At 40.2% G+C, this 13670-nt stretch overlaps 1 protein-coding gene across 3 annotated transcripts; it reads right to left on the bottom strand.

The window, feature by feature from the left end:
- Positions 1–129: 129 nt before the first annotated feature.
- On the bottom strand, positions 130–13311 carry ZNF518B (zinc finger protein 518B). 3 transcript variants are annotated; one of them, XM_063401620.1, is made up of 2 exons: positions 13172–13311; positions 130–5902 (listed from the first exon to the last, which is right to left on the bottom strand). In XM_063401620.1, the coding sequence occupies exon 2, from the start codon at positions 5698–5700 to the stop codon at positions 2464–2466; it is 3237 nt and encodes a 1078-aa protein (XP_063257690.1). In that variant the 5' UTR covers positions 5701–5902; positions 13172–13311; the 3' UTR covers positions 130–2463. The 3 variants fall into 3 exon arrangements, with proteins under 3 accessions (XP_063257690.1, XP_063257692.1, XP_063257691.1); XM_063401622.1 differs by lacking the exon at positions 13172–13311 and adding an exon at positions 12870–13007; XM_063401621.1 differs by lacking the exon at positions 13172–13311 and adding an exon at positions 12827–12963.
- Positions 13312–13670: the final 359 nt, after the last annotated feature.

Raw genomic sequence — 13670 nt, 5'->3', positions numbered from 1 at the left:
TTTCTCTCAAACTGATGAAACTGTTAAACTTGAAGGAAATTATTCTGACACAATTTTATCTAATAAAAGTAACAAAACAGAAGCTGCGAAAATAGAGTTTAGCAGAGTTCACAAAAGAAGATGACATAATCTGCTTTAAGAATTTCATAACCACAATACAATTTAACTTACAAAAGGTTTCCATGTTGAAACAAACAAACAAACAAACAAATCTGAATTAAAACCCATAAAAACCCCAAGGCCTAACAATTTAGATAACAGATTATGGCAGTGACATACAGAGCTTTGCAGATGTTTACTGAAGTAAACTTGCTTACAGAAGACAAGCATTACTGGTACACTTAAACCACCCGGTTCACAATGCTGAGCAGCAACACTTCCCCCATCCCCCCCAGTACAGCTTTCATGAGCAATGTTCTGATTTTGCCAGTGACGACTCTTACAAAGCAAATTCAAAACTATTTATTTGGTAGCTTCTACAGAAAGAAAATTAATTCAACCAGTAACCTGGACTGAAGGAATTAAAACAAATGAGGAAGGCTAACCAACCATGGGGTTTTTAGTGCTAATCATCTCAATATTTATTGTATATGATATGCTATAATTTTAAAATGGAAACTATTTTCACCATTGAAAATGCAAATAGCACTGTTAGGTTTGGCATCAAAGTATATGAAGTGGAAAAAAAACCCCTCTAGTGTACCCATCTAAAAAAATATAATTCCATTTGAATACAAAATGAGAACTGTCATTTCCTTATTATTGACAAAACAGGAAAAACAAAGTTTGTTCTGTGGAATAGGTTAGTCTGATACAAATGATAGAAAAATTTTCCATGTGTACACGACGAAAAAGATCTGACTTAAAGCACCAGCCATCTGAAGGATTTTAACACTGTATTGCAAAAATATGGGAAAGCAATAACTGATTTTGAAAATAAACCTCAGTCAGATGTAGTTTTAAAATATTTACATTCCAACAAAGATATGATAAATATTTTATCAAAACAATGTATAATCTGCTGGAGTATATAAAAAAATATTCCCAGCTAAACTGTTTACAAAAATGCACCATCAGTGAAAAGAGTTAGGGACAACCAGTTCATCAGAGAAGTCCCAGTTCAACACAGAACACACATCCAGCATTGGAGTCAGTATTGACTTTTATGTTTCTAAAGCTGTAACATATTATTTTAATTGTATGTGCTTAAATATACTTCATTCTATATGATTCTAAAATGAATTAATTTGGCAAGATGAAGAGAAACATCCACAGCTCACGTACAGAAACAGTAACTTCAGTGTCATCCATCCCTCTTTTTTACTAAAAACTGTAATTTGGCCCTGATTTAGAGAAGTGTTTAAGCAACTGAGCAATGTTTACAGTGCACCAAAGTCAGTATGCATCAGACATAATCTGTAACTAGGCACATGCTTGTATGAATTTGAAGCCTACAAAAAATAAATTGTAACAACATCCAAATTCTTAAGCATAGTGAAAGATTGCACTGAAAATCTGGTTCAACACTGTCAATGTAAAAGCTGTGCAACGTGGCTTTTCATTTTGAAAAGTCTTCAACAAGTTCCTCAGTAAATAACCTCACCAACTAGAGTTCTAACCAAATACCAAGTCTGTAAATGCTTCTATCACACAAGGTGGTAGAGGGTTTATGTTTGGCTAATACTATTTCAGAACAGCCTTGAGGCCGTACAGAGAAGTGCTTTTCACTATCAGCCCTGATGATGTCTCTGGCTTGATGGTACAGGACCCTGACAGTGTTCTGCTCCCTCGCATCTACACAATACAGTCTAGGTAAAGACTCAATAATAAACAAAATTAAATTTTTTAGTGCTATCTGATCTAGCAGGAGTAACTGTTTCCATAGATTTTTCATTTACACCCTTGTATCTCCTCTGAAGTCAGCAGAAGTGTATTTATTTCACTGAAACAGGGCACTTGCATTTAAATTTTACTTTTTATGCACAGCGCCTAATTTGGCACTAAAACCTATGACATACACTCGCTGTCCACAGAGGACCAAAGATGCATTTCCGTACAGATGTGCTCGATCTCTGAAACACCATGCTGTAATAAAGCAAACTAAATCCTGTTAAATTTACAAAGATCTCATCACCTAAGATTTTAATTCATACAGACCTAGCACAAACCACATACAGCACAGTATCCTAAGGTAACTAGAAAGATGTTTGCATAGCAAATCTTCTTCAAATTTCTCCTATAGAACAGATGAAGTTGACCTCCAATACAAATTTCAAATACAAGAGTGCAAAGTAGTGCTTAATTCTCACTATCAGCTTCTCTATCTCTCGGTACCTCTACTCTCTTCCTCAGTTTGCTAACAGTAGAGGACTTTTGGCAAAATAAAGCAAGTCATTTCCATCCTCCATTCCAAGCAAGTTAGTGTCATTCATCAAAGCAAGAGGGTAAACCTCCCCTAGGCTCTCAATGTTTTTTTGCTTGAAGAGAAAGAACATCCCAACCCTTGGTTGCCTCTATTAAGTGCCTCTGTCCATGACTTATCCATTCTTCTTGGTCCATATATACTCTTCCACAAAACCAACACTTAAACAGACACTGAAGTGCTTCAGCTGGTGATGTTTCCACCACTTGGTAGTTGTTTTTGTGCGTTTTTTTTAGTTTCATTTTTAGCATACTCTGCTTTTTTGATTGGTTTCCTGTCTCAACATTCTGAAGAGTAAGACGCTTTCGATAACGTTTGATACCAAGACAACTACTAGTCCTTTCTGACAGAACTACTTTCAGGACTTGACCTTTATACTTGTTGATAGTCTTCATGACATTAATTATCTCTGGTGAATCAACATCAGGATGGTTTAGCACCACAACTGGCTGATTACGACGAGGGCATTTTATCAACTGGTTCATTTTCAGAGGAACAAGTCGAAGACGTCTTGCTGTCAACAGGTATGACATATCAGAACTTGAAGTGGTTTCTGGCTGAGCTCTTGTTTTCCTCTTAGGAAGTTCTCTGAAGCTTGCTTGTTTTGCCTTATTTTTGGGACCTTGCTGACTTTTTGAATACGGCTTGCTTTGCTTGCTCACCTCAATGCTTTTTTGAAACAGTACACCAGTTTGCTTGCTTTGATTTTTAGCACTTGCCTCTCGCTTTGGTCTTTGCCTGAGTGATATAGTTTGGGACTCAGCACTTGGTTCAGTCTGATTAGGCAAACATGGGAAATTACTGCTAGGTGTCTCAGAAACACTGATGGGGACAGGGCGAGGCAGAAACATTTCATTGCTATGCACAAGAGCTGATGTTTCATTCCTGTCTTCTATTCCATATGAGCTTTGACTGCTAGTAGCATTCAGCACTCTCAGCATTGTCCCTTTGGGGATAAACACTGGGGTAGCAACATGGGAATTTTTAGTTACCCTATTTTTAGAAGTTCTTGCAAACGTCAAGAGCTGATCTTCACTGTGTTCTTCACTGCTAATCACACTTCTTCCACCATGCGCTTCAGACAACGTCATAGGTTGTTCCACTTCAGTGGCACAAATAGCTCCCTCACAGCTTGCTGAGCTTTCCTGAGACAAATGCAACTTTTTAGTAGAAGCCTGGCATCTCAAGGGCGTGGATTTCATGTTAGATTCAGCAGAAGACATGAGCTGAGCAATCTTTCTACACAGCAATGTTGCTGATTTCTTCCTGCGCGTTGTGTTATCCCATCTGACATCCTCTGGAACATTTTCGGCCCCAGAGCTAAGAGAAAATACAGATGAAATAACAGGTCCTTCAAAAGAACTGCCTTTATTTTCCATCTTCTGTAGTTCTAGTGATTCCGGAAGATGACTACTCTTTTGACTCATGGTTTCAGTTCTCTTTACTTTGCTCAAGCCAGAAGTTATATCCTCAAAAGGTGGAGTTTTAGTAACGTGGAAGTTTTTTCCTGCTTCAGAAGATGTAATAGATTTTTTATCAAAACCCTTTCCAGCTAAATGTGCTTCGGTAGAGCTGACTGGTAGACTACTACATTCTTTGTCAATCCTCTTCATAGGTAATGTATCCTTTTCTTTACGGAAAGCAGAAAAATTTTTGCCCTCCTGAGCAGCTTCTACTGAAACATTTTTTGAACTTTTACCTTCAGAAACAGAAGTGTGTTTGGGATGGTATGTACCTTCACCTTCCTCATAACAATACAGATCACTATGCAAGCTATTTTTTCCATCTACTTTCCCCCTTGAGGATTTAAGATCACTTTTTTTTTCAGTACTGTTCATCACCAGAGACTGAGAACAAAGTTCTATAACACCTGAATGGACATCAATACCTTTCACCAAATGAAAGCATAATTTTGATGTATCCTCCCTCTGTATAGATACAGAGCTACAGTCTGAGAGCTGAGAATCAGAAGAACAAAAACATTCAGAATTCTTGTCATATGAACTATCCGAATTAAGCTGGTTACTAACACTGGATAATTTGTTTACATTCACTTCCATAGTTAGTAATTCATTTTGACACACAGAAGATGGGTTTTTTACTTCTGCAGATCGTTCTATACCTTGATTCTCAAGTTCCTCTTCAGCACAGTTCACAGGTTTGTAAGCTGCTTCTTTCATGGGAATTAGTTTAAGAACCAGCTGTTGTGCTCCATTCACTATTTTAAGCTCTACTATCTGAGCTAAACAGTTGGAAGGAACTACAAGTTCAGACGGTGCAATTACTGTTAAAGGCATCCCAGGTTGTAAAGGCTCTGTTTTTGGAGAATAAACCTCAACCTCCACACTTTGACTCTCACATACACTCATTTCAGATGGCTCCAATACTGTCTTATCCTGGACTGATGATGTGTTTATGCTACATTCTACATTTTGAGATGAGCAGACTGTTTGAGTTGCTTTACTTGGAATCTCATAAACCATATTTGATGACAAATTTGAAAGTTCATTTTGGAAAGGAATTTTATTGTATTTCTGCTTTTTACATAAAGTGCTTTGACTCTGCTTCTTTTGCTTGTGGTTCATAAGAGCATTTGACAGCCGTTTTCTGGGTGTTTCATGTACTCTTCTCGTATGTTTAACTATATAGTCATGTCTAACAGCACCATATTCACAGTACTCACACTGATATGGAAAGGTTCCAGTGTGTTTCACCAAATGTCTCTGGAATTCTCCTTTGGTGTAGGATACATAATTACAGTGGGAACAAAGAAATTTAATTTCTTCATGTTGCCCTATATGCTTTTTATACTGTAAAGGATCCTTTGTTGAAAATCTGCATTTATCACAGTAGTATTTACCTGGCAGAAAATTTTTTACTTTAAATGTTTTCTGGGCTTTACTTGGGGTTTTTCTTTCATGTTTTTCATAGTCTGCAGCATTGGCACCCTCAGGAATAAAATCAAAAGCTGGTGGTTTGATATGACTGCACTTCTTGCAGATGAAATTTTTGTCTTCGGTCCACTCAAGCTTCTTATGCTTTTCTACATCTTGCATTGAAATTTTCTGAACATTTCTGCATTTTATACAGCTTATCAGGGATAACTTATTGTTCTCAGCCTCAGTTCCTTGGTAGCAGCAGTTTTGGTCATCTGCCCCTTTTGACAGATTTGTTTTATCATCAGATTGCTTTGGGGATGTAGTTAAAGAATTATTTTTATCATTAATTTGGCCAGGGTACAATCTTGGTAAAATTTCCCTCATTTTTTTCAACTGCATTTCAGAAGAAGCAACTCTGCACCATTTTCACTAAACACAGCAGCAAAAGACAGAATGTTTTCTTGGTATTAGTCTTGTGTATGTTGCTTATCAATCAATCCTTCAGGCCACCAATCCGCAGAATACAAGCTTTGGAAGAAATGATGTTCAAGCAACGGCATCCATATTATATTCCATGTTCTTAGTCAATTAGCTTGCAGCACTAAAGAATAAAAAGCAGAAGATTAAGTCAATTAAGATTCAATGATCACTGAAATACAACGAACTAATAATTGAACTGTTAGTGGACTACAGCTGAATTACATAGTGCAAGTCTACTGTTAATACACCACTAATTGCATTCTGCACATACAACCAAATCAAATAAACTTTTAACACTTACTCTCATTCCAAATGTTCCCAAATTTGTATAATTACCTGCAATGCATCAAAACCTAAAGAGTTCATGGTATTTCTCCCATGTCATGAAAAGTTTTATACTTAAGAAATAGATTTATCAGCTGAACAAGATACCTGATAACAAAACTGAGCAGCAGAGTATGATTTCAGTTCATAAATAGCCCTCCACTCAGGACAAGATACCATGAAACATTGCAAGTGCCATTCATATGTCAAGAGCAGGAAAACAGAATGTGGCTATGATGGTTACTAGAAACACAGAACTATCAGTTAATTTTTAAATAAAAGAATTTTTAAGTTAGCACGGAAATTCCTGACATACAGAAGGAAGTTCTTTTCTAATCAGTGCCAACGCTTCAGACACAGTTTTGAGAACTAATTCATAACAACATGTAATTTATGCTTCATATGGTCACAAAGTAATGAAGTCAAAACAATCTGTGGCTGCAAAATTAATTACTTTCTCTTCTATTAATATTACAATGTAATCACTTCTATATACGTGGACAAGCATATAAATAATTCACTTCATTCTAATAAAACAGAACATCTCTCAAGCAAAATAAACAATACAACATAAGGCAGAGGGAGATCAGTAATATCAATGTGAAACACCAAATTAACACATACAATATATTTGGCACACAGGTTTCAGAACTCTGTCTCTCTACTATATTTAACAAGAAAAGGATCTCAGCCACTAAGCTTTTGGCAAGACTATGAGATCACTATTATTTGGAAAATAAACAATCAAAATAAGCTTTTGAGACATACATGAAGTCCAATCAACACCTTTCTTATTCTAGCATCATTAGTTATAGACATGCTGTTGCACACACTTGCAACCACAAACAGACTTAAATGCATGAGGCTATTTCTGGTTTTCAATACCCTACAAAAGGCTTCTGCTTCTGAAGTCCAGATCCTCACCAAGTCTACCTACAGAGATCAGGGCCTGATTTGGACTCCAAAAGCACAATGCTGAGTTCACTTAACCAGCTTCCCATCACAATAATCATATGCTAATCAAGAAATTAAACTATGGTACTGAAAGACATTGAGGTGCCCACATGAGTCCAGAGAAGGGCAACAGAACTAGTGAAAGGTCTAGAGAGTAAATCTTACAAAGACTGGCTGAGGGAGCCGGGGTGTCAAGCCTGAAGAAAAAGGGGCTCAGGGGAGACCTGACCTCTCTACAATTACCAGAAAGGAGGCTGTAGCCAGGTGCGTGTCAGCCTCGTCTCCCACGTAACAAGTAAAGAGAGGAAATTGCCTCAAGTTGCACCAGAGCACGTTTAGATTGAATATTAAGAAAGCTTTTCATTGAAATGGTTGTCAAGAATTGGACCAAGTTACCTATGGAAGTGGTGGAGTTACTATCCCTGATGATATTAAAGACATGTAGATTGGGCACTCAAGGATATGGTTTAGTGGTTGGCTTGGCAGTGCTAGGTTACAGGTTGGACTTGATGATCTTGTAGGTCTTTCCCAGCCTAAACAATTCTGTGATCTCCCCAACGGCTTGACAGGACTAAACATCTGATCCAAGAAGGTTTTCCTGCACTTTATGTGCTCACAACCCAGAAATCATACCCTGTGCTGCATCAAAAGCAGAGGAGCCAGTAGGCTGAGGGAGGTGATTATCCCACTCTGCTCTCATGAGACCTCTCCTGGACTGCTGCAGCATCCAGTTTTAGGGTCTTCAACACAAGGAAGATGTTTAATGGCTCTCCTCTGGATCCATTTGAAGCTGATCACACGGCTGAAGCACTTCTGTGAGGACAGGCTGACAGAGCTGGGGTTGTTCAGGCAAAAGAGGTGGCTTCACAGAGACCTTAATGCACCTTCCAGTACCAAAATGGAGCTTTTTTTTTCTTTTCAAGAAGGCTGGAGAGGGTCTTTTCACAAGGGCATGCAGTGATAGGACAAGGCAGAACAGCTTCAAACAGCTTCCAGCTGAAGAAAGGTAGATTTAAATTAGATATTAGGAAGAAATTCATTATGTGAGGGTGGTGGTGAGGCACTGGAAGAGGCTGCACGGAGAAGTTGTGGATGCCTTGTCCCTGCCAGTCTTCAAGGCCAGGTTGGATGGAGCTCTGAGCAATCTGGTCTAGTGGAAAGCACTCTTTCTCATGGCAGAAGGTTGAACTAGGTCTCTTCCAATACAAACCAGTGATTCCATGATCTTCCTTGTACTCCACCAATATCCATAACTGCTACAGCAACGCTGCCCTAAAGATGGGGCTCTTCAAAGTATTCTGATGTAACCACAAACAACAGTAAAAATAAGTTCGAAAACTGGTTAAGGACAACATAACAAGCTTTTCACTCTCGATGAAGCAGATGGATGGGGTTACACTAAAACTCCTTAGTGGGTAGTTCTAGAACTGCAGTAATCTCATCTCATTGCAATGCAGACAGCTGTAAAAATACACACAACGTGAAAAACAAATCAACAGCAGCTTTGCAGGAAGGGGGAGACTTGACTGCTGTATCATGATCTGGAGAATTTTCTTCAAGCAATTCTAATGTGGATGACATTATACACTCTATTACCCTGATTCTGAAGAGGAAAGAAAAGCAAAACGTTTGCAGTAGTTCAGATGGAACATCCTTACCTTGTTACTACCACTTTCTAGACTTAAGATTAACCCACTGACACACAAATGTGGTGGTAGGCCTATGTTCAGGACATCCAATGTTTTGTTTCAGGAGAAAGAGGATAGACCTTAATAAGCTCAAGATCCAGACCAAAGATGCTTTATGCATTTCTACACAGCTTCAAGAAAGAAGTCATATGGTATTTGAAAGGAAAGGGGGAAGATATATCAGTATTTGCCTTTTTCTGCTGTTAACATCTATCCATTAATACTGAAACTACTGTGAACTAACTGAAAGCTAAGTACAAAGAATTTATGCCATCAACATTCTTGAGCACAAAAAAAAAATATAAACCCAGAGAATTTTCTTGTAATTTTAAACTCTGTAGATTTCACTTTATGGGAGAACCTGAAAAAGAATCCACAACCTTTAAAGGGCAAGAAAGTACAAGAAACATAATCCAATATTTTCAGAACTTTTCAGTTTAACAGCTCTGGACTTCTCAGTCCAAGGCTATGCCAGAAAAATGTAACAGAGGCAATTCAAAGAACAGGTTAGTAATCCTTCCAAATTTTCCTAATTCAAACAGCTATAAGCAGGAAAGTCTGCCATGGTTCAAGCCCAAAACCACGCTTTCATGCAGACCTGTGACAATACCATGTTGCTAGAATGCAAGTTTCAAGCACTGGTGTGTGCCCGTGTCCATCTGTGCCCAGACTGATCCCAGGCAGCAGCCATGCAGCAGCAGCCATGCAGCAGCAGCCATGCAGCCACAGAGCCACTTGCTGCTGTCCCACCCTCCCCTCCCTGGGCAGCAAGGAGACTGAAGTAGAGAAGGAGCACAGGAAAGTTTACTGGTCAGGACACAGGCAGTTTAACAGAAGGAAAGAAGCAGGGAGGTGACATAAGGATGACATAATCACTCACCACCTTCCACAAGAAAGCCCAGCCAGTCTGCAAGCAGCAGGCACCCTGGAAGGCAACTCCCCTCTGCCCTTCTTCCTCTACTTCCAGTTTTCATGAGCATAACATTGTATGACGTGGACTATCCCTCAGACCAATTCTGGGCAGCTAGCCTAGCTTTGTGCTCCCCCAGTCTCTTGCCCACTCCATGCCTACTCACTAGAGTGAGGTGGGAGGGCGCAACAACCAAAACCAAGATTGTTTTAGCCACAGATCCAAAATACAGCACTGTATAGGCTGCTTTCAAGAAATTCAACTCCATCCCAGCCAGACCCAGTAAAAGATAAAAAAAACTGAATAACCAGCTGATGTCAAAGTAACATCTCTGCTGTATTCCTAGCTAGTTTTTCATCATGTACCCTGAACACTGACCAGTTAAAAACACAGGTTTTGATACAAACAGCTCCTATTTATCCTTATTTTGGATAAAACAAGACTAAAATTATATTGTAATTTCATGCCTGTATTAAAAAAAAATTACTTCAAAAAGCTAAGATCATCAATGTACACAGGGAAGTGAACATTACATGCATTCGGTCCACTCTGTCACTGGGGGAGGAATTCCCCTAAAGATTTGTTTTGGTATTGGAAGGGTTGGCAGAAACATGCTTCAGATGATTTAATTAAAAGATAGATAGTTGATTTTTCAAGTTAGAATCATATGCAGTGCACACAGACCAACCCAAAGACCTCAAAGTCTACACAGAGTCTCAACTACTAACACAGGAATGGGATGGGTGAAAAATGAAAAAAGAGAGAGTAAGAGTGTCAAAATCAATTCCAGTCACTGCCTGAATAAATTCAGAAAAAAAAATATAAAAATATTCAGAAATACACCAAAGTACCTGAATTAGGAAACATAAAAAAAATTAGAGACCCAGTTTGAAAAAAAAAAAAAGCACATGGAAAAAAGACATCACAAGAAAGATAAACCAAATTTTCCCATTCACTCCTACCAAACACCTGCAATTCAGTGACATTAAAAGGTCAGGCATTCAACGAAACAAACTTCTGTCTTTCACACAACACTATCATATCTTGAACTTTGTTGCTCAAGACAGAGATTAACAGATCCACGGGAATTAAAAGGCATTCCAAACCGTGGATACCCCATGTAAATAAAGGTTAAGAAACAAAGGTCCATTAAAACAAAGGAAAATAGGACAAAACATCCTCTGCAGCTTGACTATGCCAAATTCAACCAGTACAAGGGGGTTTGCACTGCAGTAGGTTACAAACCACTGATGTGGCCACTGTCAGACTAGAAATTCTTATTTACTTCAAAGGCATTGAAAATGTGTTCATCATTTCAAAGAAGAATACATATATTGCAGGGCTTTAGTTTCCTTTAGTTCAAACAATATGCTGCTATCAAGGAAAAGGGTGTGATGAGCAGGATGCATTCAGCCTATGTGATCAAATAAATGAGTTTTTATTCAGCAAAGCACACACTTCTCACGCACAAAGGTCACAGACTGCAGCCAATAATCAGGGTGTGCTTTGGTACTAAAAAGCCCATATAAGTCATCCCTAAGAAAAAGAAGTTTAAACAGAATTGGAAGACACTGTGCATCATCACATCAAGAGGATGCAGGGTATAAAATTTGAGCCACTGTGCAAAATTTAAATCTCTGTGCATGCTTAAAATTATTTTGCCTGTATTTTTACAATTATATATATTTTTATATATACATATATTGATCATTTAACATCAACTATCTGTTCAGCAGAGTTAACTGTTCTACTGACCCAACTACACAGCTGCCAATTACCAGTCACTAATTTTAGGCCTAATGACTGGGAAAGAGCCAAAGTGCTTCACTCAAGTATTTCATATTGTATTAATTAATTAATTTTGTATTAAAAATAAACAATTCAAAAACATCAAAGAAATTCTGTCTACAAGTATTTCTTCTTAAAAAGCCATTTTGTCTCACAGTAACAGCTGATCATAATCGTAACAGTTCTTGGTTTTTAGTTGAAATTTACCTGAGGTTTTTCAAAGCAAAATGAATGAGCAATGACAATGTAGACAATTAAGAAGAGCAAGGACCATGCATCAAGTTTTTAGAGCTCATTTTTATTAAAAAATATATAGTTCTTTCACTCTACAGAAAAAAATCAATTACACTTAAAATGTTTATTACTTATAAAGTCATGCAAAACACCAACCGAAAGGAAATCACTATTTTTTGAATGCATAAGTGAAAAATTGTCCAATCTACTAATGTTTTTTGGCATTGTATGGACACAGGTAAATGTATGTACCATGCAGCATTCTACTGAAATGGAGGTCTGCTTCCCTGCAGCTCTAGGAACAAGGTCTGGCTTTATTTGTAGCTGAAAGACATACACTTCTGTCATATCATTCAACTGCTTGGTGGTCTTCCTGCAATAAGCTAAACGAGGCATTACCACATAACTATTGTATCAAAAGTAGTATTCTAGAGAGTGCTCAGAGACGTTTATAGAGTCGTTTATCATTACATGTATGATAATTTTTTTTAAATCTGTGCTGCTCATTTCTTCATTTCACACAATTTACAATGATTTGCAAAGTCTTTCTGTACAGCGAGAGCATTCTTACTAGTATAAAGCATTATCCTACTCTTGAGTTCTAAGGCCTGTAGGAAATATAGCAAGGAAGTATGGCACTGAAGAAAATGGGAGAAGAGGGGAAGAGTTCCATTAAAAGCACATATCCCTCCATGCCCAGATCTCAAAGCACTCATGTAGATGTTAAAATTGATTTCCACAGATTTCTTTCCTGCTAAAATTAGCCACATACTGTTTGTACGTGCAAGAAAAGAGCCTTGACTGTAACCACCTACTGCAGAAACAATGCACAACAGACTGCTAGAAAAACCCTGTAAAACACCATTAGTCTTTTTAAACATAAAACAGAGTTTTTAGATTAAGTGTCAATTGCAGGACATTTTGGCTACATCTACAGTAACACTGCATTATTTATTTAGAAGAAAATCGGTTTATACGTCTAAATTACTGAAGTGTCCAATGTAACACTTTTCAATGATAGATTGTCTTGCAACAAAATCCAATATGGAATTCAATGAAACCAATCTTGTGCCCAAATAATCAAAAGAACCTCATCTGCACACAAAACACAGGATGTTCTATTTTGCTCATGAAGACAATTACTAACCCGAGAGCTCCCTTTCTTCAGGAGGATGACCAAGACGACAAACCTGGACAACAGCTTCAGCCCAGACGAGTCCAAAGCGGCCTGATGGCGTCCACGAGACAGCAGGCACCAAACCCCTCCTTTCCCGGGCACCCAGCCCGCCCTCCCGGCGCTGCCGCCCCCGGCGCGGGCAGGCCCGGGCGGCGCTGGGCCGGGCCGCGGGGCGGGCGCTGCGCGGGCCGCGCACCCTCCGCCCGCCGCGCACTGCCGCCGCCGGCCCGCAGGGGGCAGCACCGCGCCGGGCCCGCCCCGGCCCCCAGCGGGCGGGCACGGAGGGCGGCGGGAGCCGCGGGCCCGGGGCCTTACCTGGCTCGGAGCGGGACGAGGGGGATGAAGGCAGGGCAGCCTCCCTCGGCGCTGACCCCGCCGGCCGCCGCCGCTCCCGTTGTCTGCGGACACGGCAGGAACGCAGCGCCGCCCCGCGTCCTGCGCGGCCGCTGCCGCCCCGCCCTGCGGCGCTCACCCCGGCAGGGAGGGCGAGCGAGCCCCTCGGCGGCGGCCCGGCCCGGCCCCCGCCCCGCGGCGGCGGAACTGACCTCAGCGCCCCGCCCGCCGCGCGTAGAGCTCTACCGAGCCGGCACCTGCCCGCCGCCTGCGGGGCACGGCCCGCCGGAGCCCGCTGGAGCTGCGAGGCCGGGCCGCTCCCCGCTGGCCGGCCCTCGGCGCCGACACAAGGCCAGAGGATGCGCTGTGCTTCCCAACAACCGCTCTACATCCCTCCCGATCCCGTTGTGTTTTGCTAGGGCATGATGTGGGCTTTTCACGGGCATAACGTACTACAATGACGTTGTTGTGTGTTTTCATA

The sequence above is a fragment of the Prinia subflava genome, chromosome 7 (genome assembly GCF_021018805.1).
Source record: "Prinia subflava isolate CZ2003 ecotype Zambia chromosome 7, Cam_Psub_1.2, whole genome shotgun sequence".
Classification (NCBI taxonomy): Eukaryota; Metazoa; Chordata; class Aves; order Passeriformes; family Cisticolidae; genus Prinia; species Prinia subflava.
The sequence above is the reverse complement of the archived record's forward strand: the minus strand, read 5'-3'. Positions and strand labels throughout refer to the sequence as shown.